Here is a 20,663-nt window from a genome sequence, read left to right as displayed (position 1 = left end):
AGAAGGACAGAGGTCTTTGTCCTGTTTTAGACCTGCTGTTTCTCAACTCCTTTCTCCGGAAGGAAAAATTCAAGATGGTTATGCCTGCCCAGGTCTTGTCTGCCCTCATCCCCTGGAGAAGAGATGGTGGTGATGGACTTGCAGGACGCCTGTTTTCATATAACCGTCCTGCAGGCCCAGTAGAGCCATCTGAGCTTCATGGTGAGACAGGAGCATATACAGTTCACTATGCTCAATTTTTATCTCACCAGTGCCAATCCGGTGTTCACAAAAGTAATGGCAGTGGTAGCAGTACACCCTTGTAGGTCAGTCTTTCCCTACCTCAGCGACTGCCTGTTGATGGGGATCTGGCCCCAGGCATTCATCAACCACTTCCAGGCGATGGTGAACCTACTGTTATCTTTGGTGTTCTCTATCAAATAGCTGAAGTCACACCTGACTCTTAGGAACTCACCTTCATCAGAGCCGTACTGGACATTGTTTAGTTTCATGGATGTATGCCAGAAAGGAAAGGCCAGGACATTCAGGCTATATTCCTGATCTTTCAGCCTCTTTCCTGGACTCTGCGGCTACCAAGACTGATGACCTCCTGCATCCTGCTGCAGCACCAGGTGTCATATGTAGTCTCTGCTGTGGGTTGTGAAATCTCAGTAGGCCAAACATCAAGGGGACTTCTCTGACCATGTCCAGGCCTCACTGGAGGCTGTGAAAGATATGCAGTGGTGGTTATTGGACCTAGATCAGCAGCAGACACTTCTCCCTACCCCACCCAGTCTTAAAAATGGTAACCAATGCATCCCTTCTGGCTTGGCTCTATATTAGCCTTCTGGAGCTGAGGACCATCCAGTTGGATCTGAAAGCCTCCTTAATGGGGAGGCTGGTATAAGTGCATACCGCTATGTGGTACCCCAACAAACAGGGTGAGGTGGAGTCATGGACCCTGTGCCAGGAGGCCTTGTGCCTCTGAAAATGGCTGGGTTACCACAAATTTCTTTGTGGTGAGGCACGTCCTAGGATTGTTCAATGCCAGGGCGGAGGAGTTCAGCTGTTGGTTCCTCGGGGATCATAAGTGTCAGTAACACCTGGCAGCGGCGCAAGGTCTCTTCTGCAAATGGGGAGAATCTTGGCATGAAATGTTTGCCACCACCAAGAATGCTGAATGGCTGCACTTCTGTGCATTGGCGTTCCCACAGTACCTCTCGCTCTTGAGATGCGTTCCGCCTCAAGTGGAACTCTGGACTCCTGTATGCCTTTCTGCCAATACCACTCATGTCCTGGGTTATCAAGAAAATCAGGATCAACTGGGCCCACGTCATCCTGGTGGTTTGGGATTGGGAAAGGAGGGTCTGATAGCCAGAACTCAAGAGCTTGAGCATCTGTCCTCTAATTAGGTTGCCCATCCACTAGGACTTGGTGTTGCAACAGGCCAGGGTTCTCCATGCAGGCATTCCCAATCTCCATGGAGTTTGAGGTACTTTTCAGCTCTCTCAACCTTTTTAAGATTGCTGGATCAGCCCTCATTGTTTAAGTCTCCAGTTGGTATATGTTAGAAATTGGGTCTCTAGTTGGCAGGGGTATACACCCTTGTCCAAGTAGAGACCACAGTCCTGGTTAGGGTAAGTCACTACACAGCCTAACTTATCCTGTGCTCACCCTCTAGTAGCTTGGCACAGAGCAGGCTTAACTTAGAAGTCAATGTGTAAAGTATTTGTGCAATAACTCATACAGTAACACAGTGAAAACAACACAACAAAGTACTCCACACCAGTTTAGGAAAATAGATAATATTTATCTGAATAAAATAAGACCAAAACAACAAAAATCCAATGTGCACAAGTCAAGATATTACTTGTAAAGATTTAAATGTGTCTCAATCCTTAAGAATCAGTGGATGTATCCGTGTAACACACAGTACCTGCGATGCGTCAAAAATAACGATGCATGGAGGCCGCAGCGAAGGAGATGCATTGAAAACTGAGGCGCTGCGTCAGACCCAGGGTTAATGTGTTGAAAATCCTTGAAGTGCTTGTAAGAAGGAGCAGGGACTGCAATGATGCGGTAGGTGATGTGGCGATTTTGTTTGAGCTGCAAGCCAGGCGCTGCATCGATTTCTGCAGTTGTTGCATTGATTTTCCAAGGCACAGGGATTGTCTTTTCTTTGGTGGAGTTTGTGGCTGTGAGACTTCAGAATAGGAGGCAAGCTAAATCCAAGCCCTTGGAGAGCACTGGTTGGGAAAGCAGAGTTGTTCCAGCAGAATCAAGGACCAGCAGGCAGCAGGGCAACAAGCAGGGCAGCAGTCTTTCCAGCAAAGCAGTCCAGATGAGTCCTTTGGGCAGCCAGACAGTCCCTCTGACAGAGTCCAGTTGTTGATGCAGAAGTGTCTGATTTCGTGGGGTCAGAGACCAAGTATGCATTCCCAAATGCCTTTGAAGTGGAGGAAACTTCAAAGAGTGTTGTTTTTTTTAAGTGCACAAGTTCCCCTTTCAACCCACCCTGTCTGTTAGGAGCCCTGTGGTGGGGTTATCAGCCCTCTGTGTGACAGCAGGCCACTGGCCTTTTGAAGAGTAAGAGAGAGCCCCTCCACCCGTCGTGCTCAGGGAAACCCATCTATATGCAGATGAATGCAGATGCAGCTGAGTGTCCTGTATTTATGGCTGTCTGGGTGGAATTCACAAGGGGAGCTCTCCACCAGTACAGACCAGACGTGGATTGGAGACAGGCTATAAGGCACAGGTGGGAGTATGTACAGGGAAATGCCTACTTTCTAAAAGGGGCATTTCTGAAATAGTAATGTAAATTCAAACTTCATACTAAGTAGGTTTTCTTATTATCATTCCAACCATACCAAATATAACAAGTCTGTTTCTCTCAGATCAGATTTAACCACTAAAAAGTAAATAAGGGAATGCTGTCCTGTGTGAGGAGCAGACTTCACAGTAGTGAAAAACGACTTTAGGAGTTTTTCACTACCAGGACATGTAAAAGTTATAAGTACATTTCCTGCCTTTTACCAACATAGCACCCTGCCCTATGGGTTACCTAGGGCCTACCTTAGGGGTGACGAATATGCAAGAAAAGGGGAAGTTAAGGCTTGGCAAGTAATTTTAAAAGCCAAGTTGAAGTGGCAGTAAAACTGCACACACAAGGCTTGTAATGGCAGGCCTGAGACATGGTTAAAGGGCTGCTTATGTTAATGGCACAATCAGTGCTGTAGGCCCACTAGTAGCATTCAATGTACAGGCCCTAGGCACATGTAATGCACTTTACTAGGGACTTATAAGTAAATTAAATATGTCAGTCGGGTATGAGCCAATGTTACCATGAATAGGTGAGAGAACACAAGCACTTTAGCACTGGTCAGCAGTGTTAAAGTGTGCAGAGTCCTAAAACCAGTACAAATTAGATCAGAAAAATGGAGGGAGGCAGGCAAACAGTTGGAGGAAGACCACCCTAAGGCTGTCAGGTCTAACAGCATGCACTTGTTGAAAGGTTTACAACATTTATTTCATCTCTCTCCCTTTGTCATGCCACAGTGGGACTGTAGCTTGGTTTCGCATATCTAATATGCACTCCCTTTGAGCCATTTCACAGATGTCTCTTGTGTCTTCTCTCTCTCAAGAAAGTGTTCCCTGTTACCATAACATTGACACCACATGTGACGGAGCTTCAAGCTGTATGTCAACCGTCTGTACACCACCTTCTTCCCTGCGAGCTGTTTTTGTAGACATGGACATCCTTCTTTTGACACTATTCCATTTTGGTCAAAACATCAGCTTACCATAGTTCTATGCTCTGCCACACCCCTCAAAGGAGGAGTTAGAGACTCCACTGGTTGGACCCCAAGAGAACTTTAAGCTTTTATATTGATTGTACCAGACATCACTGGATGGGCAGTCAGCTATTTTTGGGATGCTTTGGAGCGAAAAAAGCCAAGGCTCTGCAGAAGAAAGCCATCTGTCGCTGGATCATACTTTGCATTACGATCCGGTATGGCCAAAAATTAGCCTCTGGAAGGACTGCGTGCTTATTCTCCCAGGATCAATGCTGCTACCACTGTGCTGGCACGCAGAGTTCTGACCTGGACATCTGGCAGGTGGCTATTTGGGCGTCCCTTCATACGTTCATGAAGCACTATTGTCTAGACAGTCAGGTTCGACTGAGAGGGACATTTTGCCGCAGAACTTTCTGATTTGAGTCAATTCACAGACCCACCTTCGAATAAGTGCCGCTTTGGTATGTATTTAAATGGTGAAGAATCTGCAGCTAGAAGTCTCTTTCAGAAGAACAAGTTAAGTACCTTCAGTAACTCTCATTCTGGTAGAGACTCTATCTAACTATAGATTCTTCATGGGCCCTGCCAGCTTCCCTATTATGTAATTAGACTCTATCCATTATTAAGTTGCCAGGTCTAGAAATCTGCTCACTGGTCACAACCAATTTACTATTGGGGCTCTGCGTTTGGGGGCACAGACATCCTCAAAAGCAACTGACGTCAGCGCACAGGAATAGCACCTAAATAGGCTCCAGACGTCACTTCCAGGAATAAATGGTGTCAGTGCAGAGTCGTACGGTGCCAAGTACTGCCCTTCAGAGGTACATCTCAAAAGTTTCGAATCCAGTCTGCATCTGGGGAATATTCAAATGGTGAGTAATCTGTGGCTAGATAGAGTTTCTACCAGAAAGACCGTTACAGAAGGTAAGTGACTTATTGTTTTTGACCACCCCCTTAATGCATTGTGTTCATCACACTGCTATACCTGTGAACTGGTTGCAGACTGACTGACTGGTCTTTCCTTGCCACCATGGAATGACTCTGATGTCTTAGTGGCCCCCACACAAACTTTGTGTGCTCTCTTCCTGGGAGGATCCCCGTGGTCTTTTCAAAATAGAGTTTGCTTGCGTTGCAGATGTGACTTCTCTAAACCTGGGGTCGTCTGCAAGCAGGTCTGAGTGTGTCCTCTTCCTGTGAGTCCTATTATGAGTCTTGTATGGCCACTACATCATAGGCAAGCTTATGTCCACTTCAACATCCCAGATGGCTGGTGCTGAGGGGGCACTCGCAGAGCCGGCCTGTAAGGCACAACGAGCTCGCCACTCACTTCCATGGAAGCCTAGGACAAGCTGAACACCAGTCTTGCTACCATTCAACACTCCAGGAGCAAACAAATCACCATTATTGCTATTGGTCAGTGTTTGCTCAGGGATGATTACAGGAAATTTCATGATCTGGGGTTTCAAATGGAAAACATCCTTAAAGATCTTCAACCGCAGGCAACGGACATCCAAAATATGTTTGCAGACAAATTGCGCTATCTTGATGGGCGGCTGAGGATGCCGAAGGCAGATCTCACAGAAGCAGTATGGGCATTGTGTGCCTAGCCAAGGGAAGGAAAAGCAAAGATGCTGTCATACAAGGTACTGTGCAAGGCTTGGCTTCTGGCCATACTGGAATTCAACAAGTTGCATCATGTTGTTCCTGGACTAAACTCTTGGGGTGCAGTACTAATGTGCTTCTCTCACAGGTGTTAAACACAAGCTTTGGCATATGGGACTTGCCTACTCTCTCCTCTTTCCTGCCAGGATATCCGTGGTTACTGTGCATGGAACTTGGCAGAACTCCAGTTGGGCACTGATAGATTGTCGGATCAGGAGAATTGTATAAGACCTAAGCAGAGGGGGAGGTGCAGATGTAGGCGATCTGCCCAGAGAATTGCCGGTACTATGGGCAGCGATTCGGCCCCATCAGTGCTCCAGATTGACAATGACATACGCTTAATCTTGGAAGCAGCAACATCCCTTAACCCTTTTGGCTCTCCGCGCACTCATGAAAATGTGTCCATGAACAACGATAACTCTTCTGTGTCACATCTATGTATTTCTGGGTCACTAGCCCTGCCACAAACTGCCCATGACTTGCTGTAACACTTTGTGTGTTAAATGTCCTCTTGGCAACGTCTGGTGATGGCCAGGCCCTGACAACCACCATTCCTGTCAGTGACCCCATGCCTAGACAGGTGCACTCAGCCTGCACAACACTTTCCAGTCAACTGGGAGTTTGTTGGTTGGGTCCTGTCTGTGGGTATTCTCTTCTATATGCTGCCACTCCTACTGCTAGTGACATGCCTTTAGGGTGTTCTTCCTTAGAAATGGGCTAAATGGGCCTCCAGCGGACTTACCGGTGACACTCTCACTAGCACACACCCTCACAATAGGATGTGTACCAACTGTGTTACGCTCTGAACGGAGGCCGTTCGTCCTGTACCCCTTATATTTTTAGGTCAAGCCTAGGCAGCACACAAGCGCTGTCTCTCGACATGTTGTAATCTACATCTGTGGACTTGCGCCACACCCGTCTCATGTCCATCACTTTCATTAATTCCTTGGCCTGCCTTTCAAAATTCCCTTGTTTTCATAGGTAAATGGTTTATGTTTGTCCCACCTTCAGGTTGCTTTGTTACCGCCTTGGAGACTGACCCGTCATATGGATTATTGCACGCTTCAAACATATACCCTAATGTGGTGCACTACGTTTTTCTTCTCTCTCGCCGCTTCGTGCTGCATGGCTATATGTTGTTTCTTCCTCTTCCTTGCTTTGGGCATGCCGCTGTTTCTTTGTGGTCTCTGCGTACAAAGGCTGCAAGCTGGAGGGGGCTTCTTATTTATTTATTTAATAATTTTAAAAGGTTCATATATCGCTAACTCAATCGGAGGAGCGCTTTACATGACTACGTGAAGTGGTCCTAGGACAATGTGACCACCATCAAACTGTTCAGCACAACATGCTCTTTCTGTCTGGGTCATCTCTGGGTCCCCACACTAGGTTGGGGGTGATGGGGCAAAATAGTAACCTTACCCACCATTCAATGTCTTTCTAAGCTCTCTCACGTCTGGAACTTTTGTTTTACAGCTGGGAGTAGTTTGTGTTTTAAGGGCCTCATTTGTAATAGTATTGTAGTAGGCCTGAAAATGTGTAAGGCACTACGCCCTTTAGGAGCTACATATATGGTTACACTGCATTACTTTCTGCCATTTTGTTTTCATGTCGTTATGGGCTGACTGTATGGCTACATGACCATGTTTCTTGCAAATGCTATTTTTATTATGGTGTCCTCTAGGGGCTGTTCTGAGCATTACAATCAAGATACTACAATATTCGCTGCACTCTGAAAATCGTCCCATAATGCTTTGAGTGGCATTCCTTTTACAAAACATTTTTGCCCATAACTCACTGTGTGGTGGTCCTAGGACAATTGGGACCACCATCAACATGTTCAGCATGACGCAGTCATTCTGTCTAGGACATCTCTGGGTCCCCCCACTAGGTTGGGGGAGACCACAAAATAATAACCCCTCCCACCAGTCAGTGTCTTTTTAAGTTCTCTCATAGATGGAACTTTTGTTTTACAGCTGAGCTAGTTTGTGTTTTAAGGGCCTTGTTTGTAATATTATTCTAGTTGGCTTGGTAGTAGGCCTGCTTGGCCTGAAAATGTATAATGCACTACATACGGTTACACTGCATTACATTCTGCCATTCTACTTTCATGTGGTTATTCTCTCTTGGGGCTGACTATATGGTTACATGCCCATGTTTCTTACAAATCTTATTTTAATAGTGGCTCCCACTAGTGGCAGTTCTGAGCATTACATTCAAGATACTACAATATTCGCCCCATAATGCTTTGCTAGGCATTCCTTTCACAAAACATTTTTGCCTATAACTCACAGCACAATGTGCTCTTTCTGTCTAGGTCATCTCTGGGACCCCACAATAATAATATAAAAAAATATAAATGATGGCAATATTTTCATTTTTTCTGCAGATAGAGGAAGTGCTTTAGTTATATGCAGGACCACTGGAATTATGTGGCAGAGAGGACCAAATTATGCAGCAAAGTTGACCACTTTATATGGCAAGAAAAGTCTCAAGCAAATGCAAGACCTATTGCAGTGCAAATGCTTGTTTTCATTGTTATGGTTGATGTTCTTTTCTTGCAGGTGGTTCCCCTACTTGTAGGGACTATCCATCACTCCATCATGCCAAACAATCTTATTCCTGCACTGCATCAAACACGTCATTCATTGTGTAACTCACCCAGAAGTCACATATGGTTGACTCAGCGATAACCCGCCTACAGAGACGATGCAAATCAGACACTCCTTAACATTCAATACATAATAGCGTTGGCACAAGTTTAGCAACCTTTGGCGATCGGTGATAGAATGGTAAATTGATGCCCTTTGATGAGCTGGTAGGTCAGGTTTTCAACCACAAATTATTCCGCTTTTTCCCATGGCATGCTAATTTGATTGAGAGCTGGAGTTTCGTTTCTACAGCGCACAACTGTCTTTGATAAGGTGGGTATATATGTTTGGTTTAAGGGAATCTAGATGGCCGAGTGCTCGTAATAGGCAGCATATATGTCCTCAGCACTGAAAAATCTCCCTTCCTTGATCATCTGTCTGAGGCATTAGGGCAATGGGTCAATGTCCCTTTGATAGTTGGAAGCTGATAAATTTGGCACCCTCCTCACCTGGCTCATAAAGCAGGAGCAGACCCACCTAACCATTCCTTCAGTCTGTCTCACTCAGGGCTTATATGCACACACCCAGACTGACCTACACCCTGCCTTTGTGGATCACTACACAAACTTCTAGACTGCCTCTTCACCCCCTCCACAGAAGGTGATGTCAGCCTTCCTAGCCCATGTTCCTCTGCCTCAGCTCACTCCAGAGCAGCACCAAGAATTTGACCTACCTGTTCACGCGGCTGAAATAAAGGAGGCGATGCGGTCACTAGGCACTAAAAAGACTCCTGGTGCAGATAGACTCCCACTGGAGTTCTGCCAAACATTTTCTGATCTCCTGTCCAAGCTGCTGGTGCAGCTATAACAGCAGCTATGGAGACATCACTAAGAGAGACCCTGCTTATTTCCATTCCAAAGTTGGCCAGGGACGTATCCGACATATCCTCATATGAGCCTCCGACGATCCTAAATACTGATTACATAATCTTGAGTAAGATGTTAGCATTGCGCCTATGACCACTAATCCTGCTGTTGGTGCATCCTGATCAAAACAGCTTTGTGCCAGTTAGGAACACTTCTCTCAACATTTGCTGACTTTTCAGGATCATGGAGGCTGGCCCGGGACCTTGACCCCAGGCAGCATATATGGTTTGCCTCCTTGAAAAGGCATTTGACTCCCTGAGTTGGGGTTATCTTTTTCTGCTGTACAAACAGTACAGACTGGAGAGATGCTTGATTGACATGATTCGTTTCGTACACTGCACCTCTGGCATGACTCTGGTAGGTAGACTAGTTTTGGACACAATAGGAATCCACAGGGGCACTAAGCAGGGCTGCCCACTGTCCCCTCCTCCTCTTTGCTTAGCAATGGAGCTTGTGGCTATTCACCTGTGATGAGGGGGAGCCGCTGGGGTATACCGCTGGGGGGCAGAACCCACAGCGTTTCCTTATATGCGGGCAACATCTTGTTGTATATCCGAGATGCTGCAGCAGATCATACCAAAATTGCTCAGACCCTCAGACCTTTCGCTGGAGGATCTGAAACCATGCATGTTTCCTCTCCGTTCAGAAGCGAAGGAGTCTGAACTTTAAATTTGTGAGCAGATACTCTCTTTGCCGCCCCCACATTTCTATACCCTGGAGTTAGAATGCACCATAACAAGGACGATTTGTTAGATGGCAACCTTACCAGAACTGTGACAGCCATCTGCAGTCATGTCACTTTCTGAAGAATGCTTCCATTTTCGGTGATGGGAAGAATAGCCCTCTCTAAAAAGGTTGTGTCCTGCGCACTCTACTACTTCGCCAACCTCCTTCTTGCACTACCGGTCACATTCTTCCACCCATTAGATGGTGGGGAAACTCTGTCGTGGTGGGATTCTACACACCTGCTCAACATCAGTCGTCTGCCAGTTCTGATTGAATGAGGGTTCCTGTTCCCCACTGACTTTTTGTCTTCAGTGAGAACCTGACGCAGAATGGTGTCAGGTGTAAGGTATTGCTGCTAAATTGGTTTTATCTTCCTCCACCCCACAGTGTGTCTTTAGACTTCGGCTTCATACAAAGCACTTTGTAACATGGAGAGGAAAACACTGCTGTAGGGGGGCTCAGCACACCTGTTCATCATCTGCTACCTCCTCAGCTCCTTCTCTGATGGGTTGATGTCTGTCCTCACCATGACCACTTTTCATCTTTAATGAGTAAGATGTGGCATAGTATACACTAAGAACATCAAGGACTTTGCTTATCAGACCTGCGGACGGGGCTAGAGAATCCGCCAGAATCAAAAAATACTCCTCTCAGTATTCAAACCATTCTTTCTAGTTGCATTTGACCAACTGCACTTCATACTAATATACGAGGATCTGGGAAAAATGTAAACCAAAAAGTGATGCACACGGGTGCAGTATAATAAAATGTTCTGATAGATATATCTTCCTTTAGATTACTCATTTTACGAGGTCCTCATGAGTGGCAGTCTGTATCCCCATCCATAGCTCTCCAGTATCTCTGCAATGCAGTAGCTTTCCAGTGCTGCCAGGTGGTGCCTTGCAGACTCCGCTATGATTCCTCCAATCCCAGGTGTGATGACATTTGATAATATGAGGCTCTAGCTGGATACCTGTGTCACTTATATTTTTTTCTGTGCCTCTTCTGTATAGGTCAGGGACTCTACCGAATGTTTTGCCAATGAAATTCAGCAGCTTTTCGAAAACAACTAGGTGAAATGTCTCCTAGTGATAAATTTTTTCAACTTTTGAATCAAATACAGCCAATTGTTTAGAAACTCTAAAGCCTCTACAAAGTGCAGGCTTAGCCAATTTACCAACCCAAGCCCAGGAATCCTGTAGACTGTAACCCTTGAACCTTCTACTTATTAATTGCGAATGGTGTATGCAGGGCGGCGATCCGTTCTGTGAGACTACAGGATTTGTTGTTGTATTAGAAAGTTCCAAAACTCATTTCATCACGGATAGGCACCCACAAAAAATCCACTCTATATAGCTTAAAGGCTTTTAAAAAAAATAATTCCCTAATCTTTTGTAGATTATATGAATAAAAGTACCTATAAAACAAAACAGTAGTGATGAACATGATTAATAACATTATATTAAAATTGTTGGTATTCACTGAATACAAGGCTTAAATGATGAAACCATTCTTTGGTAACCAACCCCTCCCTTCTAGAACCTCACAGAACATTTTTAGCACCAAAGTGCCCATCTGAGCTTCTTAAGTGGCCTCTAACCAGCATACCTTGGCTGAATAACAGAATTGTGTTCAAGTAGCTTCTGTACTTTTAGAAAGTCTCTCACATGGAGTTTCTTGAGCTCAGAAATGTAAAGATAAAATGACCTGCCTCTGGGGATCCAGTGGCCATCATTGAAGATGCTTACAGCACACAGCTCACTCGAATGTCTCAAGGAAAGCTGAAGATGTCTCTACCCGAATATATGTCTCTGGTGCACTTAAATACCTATTTTTTATTACTATGGAAGACTAAACCTCACTGTAAATGTCCCAAAATACTAGAATGAGCATATGAATTCTGTTGCACATTTCCTAGAATACATTACACATTATAAATTATTGTCATGGTTTTCACGGGGCTTATCGTCGAAGTTGATGAGAGTTGGGGAACGACCCCGGTTCCGGCAGGTTCTGCTCTGGCCGAGGTAGGGGTGACCCCTTCCGGTAGCCACGGTGCTGTTTGACAATAGCAAGCCACTACAGTACATGCCCTCCAGAAGGAGTCCCAGAGGAAAAACCCCAATAGGGTAAAAAACCTCCAACAGGAACTCCCTGAAACAGAAGGAGGGCACAAGGGCGTTAGAACTGAGGATCCGAGAGTACAGGAAGACTAGAGACGAAGACAGGTCAGGAAATACTGGATTCACAAGAAGAAACCAGCCGGAGCGTGACTACCACCAAAGGAGTGTTGTAACGCAATGAACAAGCAGCTGAATTCCCCTTATATACCCCTAGACAGGAAGTAGGAAACAGGAAGTAGAAACACCACCATCTTGGATTGGGGAAAAGAGTATAACATTGAATAAAGAACATGCGTCCAACAAAAAGAAACAATGCATGCTGGGAAGAGAGGAAGTGGGTAGCATGCTGGGAAAGGGAAAAGGCCTGCATAAAAGCACCATCATGTGCAGGTATCCGGCTTTTGCCTGTGCATACTGGTAAGTGCAGAAGTACCTAATGTCCAAATGTAAAGCACACTAAATGCACTATGCGCGGCAGGATCTAGACCCAACTCTGGGTCCTATCTCCTGCCGCGTTTGTCTTTACTGTAAAGACAAAAGAAGGGGGCGCGGCGAGTGCTGCGACCCCTGGCCGGACTCGCGGTTTCCCCCGCGGCCTGCACGCAAGCCGCGGCTTCCCCCGCGGTCCGCATGCAGGCCACTGCTTTCCCCGCGGTCCGCACGCAGGCCGCGGTAAAATGCAGCGCCGCAGCGCAACAATTATATTAATAAACATGTATGACCAATTGATGCACTATCAACCTTTAATGAAACAAAGTATCATATGATGTCTTTCTACAATTAATACTAAAAGAAACACTCATTTATAAATTAAAAATGTCTTCTCAAACACATGAATAAATGAAATGCAGTAGGTGGTGTTTAAACAGGAACCTCAAAGCACAAATTACTAGGATTTCAGGTTTTAAACCCTGTGACCGATGCTGACAGAAGATGTCCCAGACTAGCCCATATGACATTTGTATGCGGTGCCTTTGACTCAAGCACAAGCTTGGTCAGCAACTTCTGACCTTAATGCATTTGAAAGACATCAGGGAGTGGAAGGTCAAGCCATTTTTAGCTAATGCCTGAAGAAATATGCCAAAACGTTCCCCTTCACGTAAACCCCCAGACAGGAAATGTTCCTTCACAGATCATCCCACATCAAGCGCCTTTGGAAGGAGAAATTCTTCAAGAAAACGGTCCCTCTTTGAGTCTGTTTGGATACTGCATGCTGCTTCATGAGACTGGTTCTTCCTCATCATCAAATGCAATTTTAATATTGAAAAAGATACAGCTGAAATTTCTGACTCCATTGGCCGAAACTGCGCAGTAGAGACCCTCCATCAGCCATACTGGATCTCTTCAGGACTGCTGCATTACTCTCTTGGCCACTTCTCAGGAGTGGACCCAATTCTGCAGGATAAGTGTCTCCTGCCCTGACCACCTGACTCTGCACCGCCACAGGCTCTAGCCTTGTCACCTCCAAAAACTTTAGTGCCCTCCATGGCATCTTTACCTGTGTTTTTGACATGACCCATGATACTGACACTGGCTCTGCCCTTGAGGTCCTCAAAGGTAGCTGACATCATCTGAGTGGCGAAAGAGAAAGATAAGTCCTCTTTTAATGGTAAGCTGTGGGTGCAGTCTCTTCTTAGGGCCAAAAGATTTGCCTTTAAGGAGGAACTCTGGTTCGATTCTGATGCTTTGTCATACCTTATATGGATTACAGCTGTACAGATGATGGTGACTCAGAGGCTGAAAGCCTCATCCCCTCTTTCAACACTGGCCTTCTTCCTGTATAAATTGGCTATAATTTGAAAGTGGTTAGAATACCTCTTGACTCTTGCCCTCCTTTGCACAAAGTCTCTTCATCCACTCTGGTGGAATGAAAATCATTAGGAGCAGTGGAGTTAACTTTGCCATTTGTGAAAGCAAAGTCTAACATTTTGACAGAGCTACAGTAGTCTTCCTGTATAGATTTGGAGCCTTTACTACCTTTCAACAAGGCATTATTTGGAGGCAGGCCTGGCTGCTTGGGAAAAGCCCTTTTTGGGGTCTGGCAGTCCACAGAGAGATGGTTAGGTTGTTATGTTATGTTATGTAGATTTGTATAGTGCAACTTATCACTTGTGAGGTTATTCAGGTGCTGTAAGGGTATCCAACTATGAGGATTTAGACCCTCCCTGCGTGATCTGCAGGTCTTGTTGTCACATCTTTGCTGCAAACTCAAATGATCCAAGGCTCCTATAAAAAAAATAACCAGAATGCCTTTTCCACTGCCCCTCCAGACATTGAGTCTTAAATGCTAGACTCTTATAGGGAGAAAAGACATTGGGGTTCATTATGAACATGGCAGTCCAGACACCCATGCCGCTGGTGACGGAAATCACAGGCATGGCGGTCTGGACCGCCATATACTAAACAAAGGAAGACCGCCACAGGCAGCCCTCCGCCACCGCCACGCTACCGCCGAACGGCAGCCTGACGATGGCGGATTTCTTTATCCGACAGGGCAGCACTGCAAGCAGCACTGCCCTCCGAACCCTTGTTCCTCCAGCCTTTCCGTGGCGGTTTCCCCCACCAGGGAAATGATAGCAGAATGGGTGCTCCAGGGCCCCTGTGCACAGCCCCGTCGTGCAGGTCACTGCCCAATTTACGGGCAGTGATATGTGTAACAGGTGCTGCTGCACCCACCGCACTGCAGCATTGACGATCATCATCAATGTCCTGGCCAAGCATTCTGCTGGGCAGGCTGGAGGAAACATTGTTTCTGTCCGCCGTCCCAGTAGAATGTATAATATAGGGCCAGCGGGGCCTTCTACGGGCTGGCGGTCTGTGTTTAGACCGCCAGCATAAGCCGTGTTCATAATGACCCCGTTTGTTTATGGCAGCCTTACTCTTTGTACCACAAATTCCTTGTGCCTTCAAAATTGCTAACTCCAGCTCTCGGGAGGGGGCAAAACTCCCTGTTAGCAATTTCCCCAATCATGTGAAAAAGCCCAATCTAGCTATCAATGGTTTGGACACTTTCAAGAAAAGCTTGAAGTATGGCTTAGGTTCTGCAAATTATTGTTGTTGAGTTGGGTTTGAATGAAGTCCACAGGTTTTTCCATGGATTTGCTAGCCATGGTGAGAGGCATGCACTTCGATGGCAAGCAACTATTTGGTGAGAAAGCTGACTCTCCTTGGAACGCCTATTCTTCTGAGCAAGACATGCCCATGAAATCTCAAGGTTATTCTAAGGCACAAAGTCTCGGTAGAGACAAACTTCTCACCTATCCAAACTCCTGAACAAATGTACCACTCCTTTCAGAGCAGGGGTGACCTACCCCAACCAACAACAGCAGCAGATCCTTTCTCCACTGTCTTACTCTTGCACTGCTGTCTCAAAACATCTCTTACTCCCCTCCTTTTTTAAGCCACTATCTTCCAGTGAGGGTCAAGGCCTGCCATTTTATCACCAGTTGGGGGACCATCATGACTGATTGCTGAGTCATTCGGCTAATCTGCAAAGGCTACTCACTGTTCTTCCTATCCTCCCCTCAGGCCACCTTCCTTCTACCATGATGTTCTCCTTGGTGCATGGTTCCCTTTCGAAGGTGTAAGATCTTTCCCTGCTGGAGAAAGGCCCAAAGAGGTAGCGCCCCCTCAGGACAAGGCTTCTGGATTGTACTTCTTTTACTTCTTGGTTTCCTAAATGGAAAGAGGGCTGACACCTATCCTTGACTTTTGCTTCTTGGACCTGTACATTCAGCAGGACAAGTTCAAGATGTTGTGTCTGTCCAAGTCCTGCTGACCCTCAATGTGGTAGATTGACTGGTTTACCTAGACCTCCAGGAGGCTTTTTTTTTTACTTACCAATAATCTGTGTCCACAGACATTACCTGAAGTTCACAGTGGGGTTCATCACTATCAGTTCACAGTCATGCTATTTGTGCAGTTTAGCCTAACAACTACTTCATGTTTTTACAAAAATGCAGGCATTTTTAATGACATTACTGTGGAAGTCAGGAGTCCTTGCATTTTTGTACTTAGATGACTAGATGTTGAAGATGTCTACAGTGCTGATAAAGGAACATCTTAAGTGTACAGTGAGCCTACTCTTCAACTTGAGCTTTACAATCAGTGCCCAGAAATCTCATTTTTACACCAATGCAGAGGCTAACCTTCAAACGTGGCATTACTGGACATGACCCACATTAAGGCATTTCCTCCTCAGAAGATTGCAGAAAGATTTCCAATATTTCTGATTTGGACATAGATTCGAGCTCTGCAAGTGACATGCCACCTGGATATAATGGCCTTGTTCATCCTTTTGGATTCTCAAGCCAGATGGTAGATGAGAGCCTTCCACTGGTGCCTGAGAAAGCTGTGGCTCCAGGAGAGCCTCTCCGCTCGGGTTGTGACCTTTGAGTCAGTCTATCTCTTCAACCTGTGGGTGGATTGTCCCATCAGTCCTCTGCAGGGGTGGGTTATATAGTCATGGATGTCACCTCACTAGGGTAGGGCACCCATCTAGACAACATCATTCGAGGGACCTTTATTCAGCATAAGAACAGCACATGCACATAAACGTACTGGTGCTGTGGGCACTTTGCCTTGCCACGAAGACCTTCCTTCCTTCCTTCCACCAGAGGGTTTATCTTTTTAGTTCTGCCCTACAACATCATCACCATCCATGATATCAATGGACAGATTGGTGTTAGGTCATGAACCCTGTGCTAGGGAGCCTCTCAGCACAGTCTATGACAGTGGGCTCAGCAACAGGGGATTTTACCAGAGGAAACTTCATCCCTAAGTGATGGGCATGAACTTCTCCAGTTTGTGGTGTCCATGCATGGATCTCTTCGCCAGAATGGAAATGTGCTCAGTTTTGTTCCATACATTTCCATCTGACTGGAATCTGATTCAGTAGGTTATGGGGTCTGCTATACACCTTTCCACTGATTCTGCTTCTGTTAAGTGTCCTGTGGAAGTTCAAGCACAGCCAATTCTGATTTCCCCAGATTGGGCCAAGAGGATTTGGTACGCTGATCTGGTTGACCCACCATTCAGCCCCTTCTTCTGCTGCACAGGGTTTACTTGCTCTTGCAGCAGGATGGCCAGGTCCTCTACCCCAGTCTCTAAACACTGTTGCTGCACATGTGGAGATTGAATGTTTTCAGCTAGAGCACTTTAGTTTACTATCTGAAGTTGCTGATGACATCCTGGCTTCCTGGAAAGCTGACACAGAATCTGCTTCTGCAAGTCAGAGGTTGCTGATGACATCTTGGCTTCCGGGAAGCCTGACACAAAATCTATTTATGCGCGTCAGTGGAAAAAGTTTGATCAGTGGTGCAAGTCAGGTGTATAGAGCCCATTTCAGTCTTGCCATTCTGATGTTATGCATTTCACTCTGTCAGTTGCCCAGCAAGATATAGCAGTAGCTACTGCTAAAGGTCAGCTAGCAGCCCTGCCCGCCTTCATGTGTTCCCCTGACTAGCCTTCTCTGGTTAAGTGTCCATTAGAGGCTCGTTTTCTGACATGTTTATTTGTTCTCTCCCACTCCTTTCATTGTTCCTCAGTGGGGTTGAAACTTGGATTGACATTCCTCTTGGCATCCCCAGTCGAGCTGATGCACACTTGCACGGTTCAGCTTCTCGCTCTGAAGACTGTCTTCTTGTGGCTATGATTTTGGGCTCTTTCAAAAAAGGAGTGCACAGTGGGGAACCAAGGTATGGGGCAATAAATAAAAAGGGTGGGCCATGAAAATCCAGATCCACATCTGGCAGAGAACAAAAGCCTGCTGCTCTTCCCTAGGAACTTGGAAGAGCGGCAAAAAAAAAAAAAAATGTGGTGGGGGGGGGGGAGTAAAGTTGGAGAGAGGTGGAAAATAAAAGGTCAGGCTCAATGTGGAGCAAACACCCACGCTTGGAGTGCATCAGTGTTTGTCCCACAGTGAATTGTCCACAAAGTATTGGTACTACATACTGTAACAGACTGAGGACAAGTAATTACATTTTTATATGTTTTTACACTTGATATGACTATATAACCAGGTGAATTTTATTATATATTTTTTATTGTACCACATTCTTTGTTGTATGTTTTTGCCCTCCATGGGTGGTCTGCATTTCACTGTAAAAATGACCAGACAAATCGACATACATGGAAATATCCATTGGCATGGACTGCAAGACTGTGTACGAGTAACAGATATATTGTGTGGTGTGTCCTATTGCCTTGTTCATAATACTTTGACATGCCGGTAGACAGCAGACCAAATATTGAGAGGTGGAGATTAAATTTAGGGCAAATGCAACAAATGTGAGCGGAAGTGTAAAGTACAAGCATCCACCTTCTACAGTTATGTCCATTATGTGCATGATTCTGTAGCAGCTTGGAGTCACAACAGTGCAATGTATATCACACATACGTGGTATGGATATTTCAGAGCATCAAGATTAACAAAGACAGAGGAGCTAAAGGCAGAAGCTAACGGAGATACAGTACCATGAGCCGGAGTGACACTGGTTTTTGCAGGGCAACAGTCAGTAGGCCTGAGACAAGCATCTTGTCTGTGTTCAACAAAAAACATATCTACCAGTCAAAGAGAACACATCATCCGTCACTATCTTGTGATATATATATATAGATAGATAGATAGATAGATAGATAGAAGGCTTGACTCAAAAACTTTAAATGTATCTTGCGGCATAAGTGTGAGGCCCTGAATATGTGCTCGACCTGGTGAATAATGCTCTGTTTGGCTCCCCTTTCCGACGACCATGAGCAGGTATACACTCATATGTGTGCAGACGCTGGCTCTAATGGTAAGATGCTACATTTTATAAGGCATGAAAACCTCCCTGAATAAAGCAAGCAATTAGTGAATGAATACCTGTTTTGTATACCCTCCTTTGGAGAGAGCAGCGATGGGAAAGTTAACTCTGTATCTGGTGAGATACTACAGTAAGGTGTTGTGAAATCCGGTCAGCCTGAATGGGTTCATCCTTCGATTTTGGTGCATTTAAGAGAATTTGTGAATATGTCCTGCTGGATTTATGATAACTTAATGTGCAAAGGAAGACTGAAGGCTGTTTTGAAAATGTCATGGTGCTTACTGGTGGCATATCTTGAGTTATGTTTATGTTGTGGTATTTAATGAGGCCTGTATTTATTTATTTTCTCTGCCAAGTGTGCTTTCAAAATGCACCACTCTCATGGTCACTTAATCTGCTGCATCTGCTATCACGTTCTCTGATTTGGAAGGAAGACGCTGTACACATCGGTTTGTGCTTAGAACCTCCACCCTTGAGTTTACCATAGTTCGGGATTTCCTACTTCAGACAAACAAGACCTCCTTCCACATGACAGCCAGAATCTGTGTATCGACTGTACGCTTACACCTTGTTTCCTAATTTCACAGGCGGTGGTATTGGAGGGTAACTACTGGAAGCGCCGAATTGAAGTGGTCATGAAAGAATATCACCGCTGGAGAATTTACTACAAGAAACGGGTGAGCAGTTCAATACTTTCTCTTCCCTGTTCTTTAATAGTGGTTGATGTGGTGAGAACTTGTCATCCTCCTGGTAGCCTCTATTGCTGACCAGCATTTTAGAATCCCTAGTTGGGGCCATTCCCAGTCATCGAATCTTTATAATTTACTTGTAGACTTTTATCCACAAATCGAGCAGTTCCCATTACACTCATTATTAAGAGTCTCTGTGTTATAAAAGGGCTCAAGTTACTCACATTTGTGCATGCACTGCAAAGCTAGAACAATTTCAGTTTTCGCTCTTTTATGTGAACACTTGTCTTTATTTTAGGATTTTTCCCACCTCATTACCTTTCATTTTCACTCCCACAGAGGTTATATGAAAGTTGTATCTGAGCTCGTCTTTTCGTCAGTTTTTTTTTCTTTTATTATTATCAGTTTTTCCTTCAGTTTTGATCGTTTTCTCACTATATTTTGCCACAGTCGTGTAATACTTTACTCATCTTTCTCACAAGACCACTTGTCTCTGCTCCCAAAGGAGTGCTTCCCATGTGGTTGGAGGGGGGGATTATGAAAGTAGTCATTTATAGGTTGCTGAACTTGGGGCATTCGCCAAAAATCAGCAGATCCCCCATCTTCCCACCTTGTTCTATCACAACCATCTGAAAGCCTTTGCTGGGCGGCTAGCTGTAACAGGACCCCTGGCTTCACAAAAACATACAGATATCCACCATGCATTGTGACAGGTAGTTGGTTATTACAATCCTGGCGGTGCCAATGTCATTGGTCTGACGATCCTGATCCGCTGGGGATAACGAGTCCCCTCTCTGCCAGCATTTACAAGGCACTTGGCATGGGCAGTGCAGGGGTCCCCATTGCCAGCCCCGTCATGATTTTCACTGTCTGCTTTGCAGACAGTGAAAAGCGCGAAGGGTGCTGGTGTACCCTATGCACCGCAACATTGCCGCCAGCACAATTGTGAGCCAGCGTCAATGTTGTGGGCTGTTTTCTGCTGGGCCAGCGGGAAACTCTTAATAGGGGCCGCAGAAAGGGGGCCACACTGACGGTAACCCGACCGCGGGAGTCGGACGGGTGGCCTTTTCTGCCCATCAAACTCATAACAAGGGTCTTAATGTTTTGTTTTTCTGAAAGAAACAAAAATGCTGTTCCGCCCACCATGACATGGTTGTCCAGCTTGCATGGCTGTTTTAGTGAGAGTGCTTATGGGAAAAAATCTCTACCAGATCATTGGGATCTCTAAGTATGGTGAGGTGGCTTCTGCTGGGTGGGCAAAAGTAGTATCTGCACGCCCCTACCCAAATGACAACTATCCCACTATACTTTAAATGAGGCCCTGAGTTTTTATTGACTTTCTCTGAACCACAATAGTGATAGGAGACTTTAAC

The 20,663-nt window shown here is 45.5% G+C and overlaps 1 protein-coding gene across 1 annotated transcript in view; it reads left to right on the top strand.

The window, feature by feature from the left end:
• MLXIPL (MLX interacting protein like) overlaps window positions 1–20,663 on the top strand; it is a 656,022-nt gene that overhangs the window by 333,718 nt on the left and 301,641 nt on the right. Inside the window, exon 4 of the mRNA XM_069226784.1 lies at window positions 19,189–19,278. Coding sequence (XP_069082885.1) covers window positions 19,189–19,278 — 90 coding nt within the window. The remainder of the gene's footprint in view (window positions 1–19,188; window positions 19,279–20,663) is intronic.

The sequence above is a fragment of the Pleurodeles waltl genome, chromosome 3_2 (assembly GCF_031143425.1).
Source record: "Pleurodeles waltl isolate 20211129_DDA chromosome 3_2, aPleWal1.hap1.20221129, whole genome shotgun sequence".
Lineage (NCBI taxonomy): Eukaryota > Metazoa > Chordata > Amphibia > Caudata > Salamandridae > Pleurodeles > Pleurodeles waltl.
The sequence above is the reverse complement of the archived record's forward strand: the minus strand, read 5'-3'. Positions and strand labels throughout refer to the sequence as shown.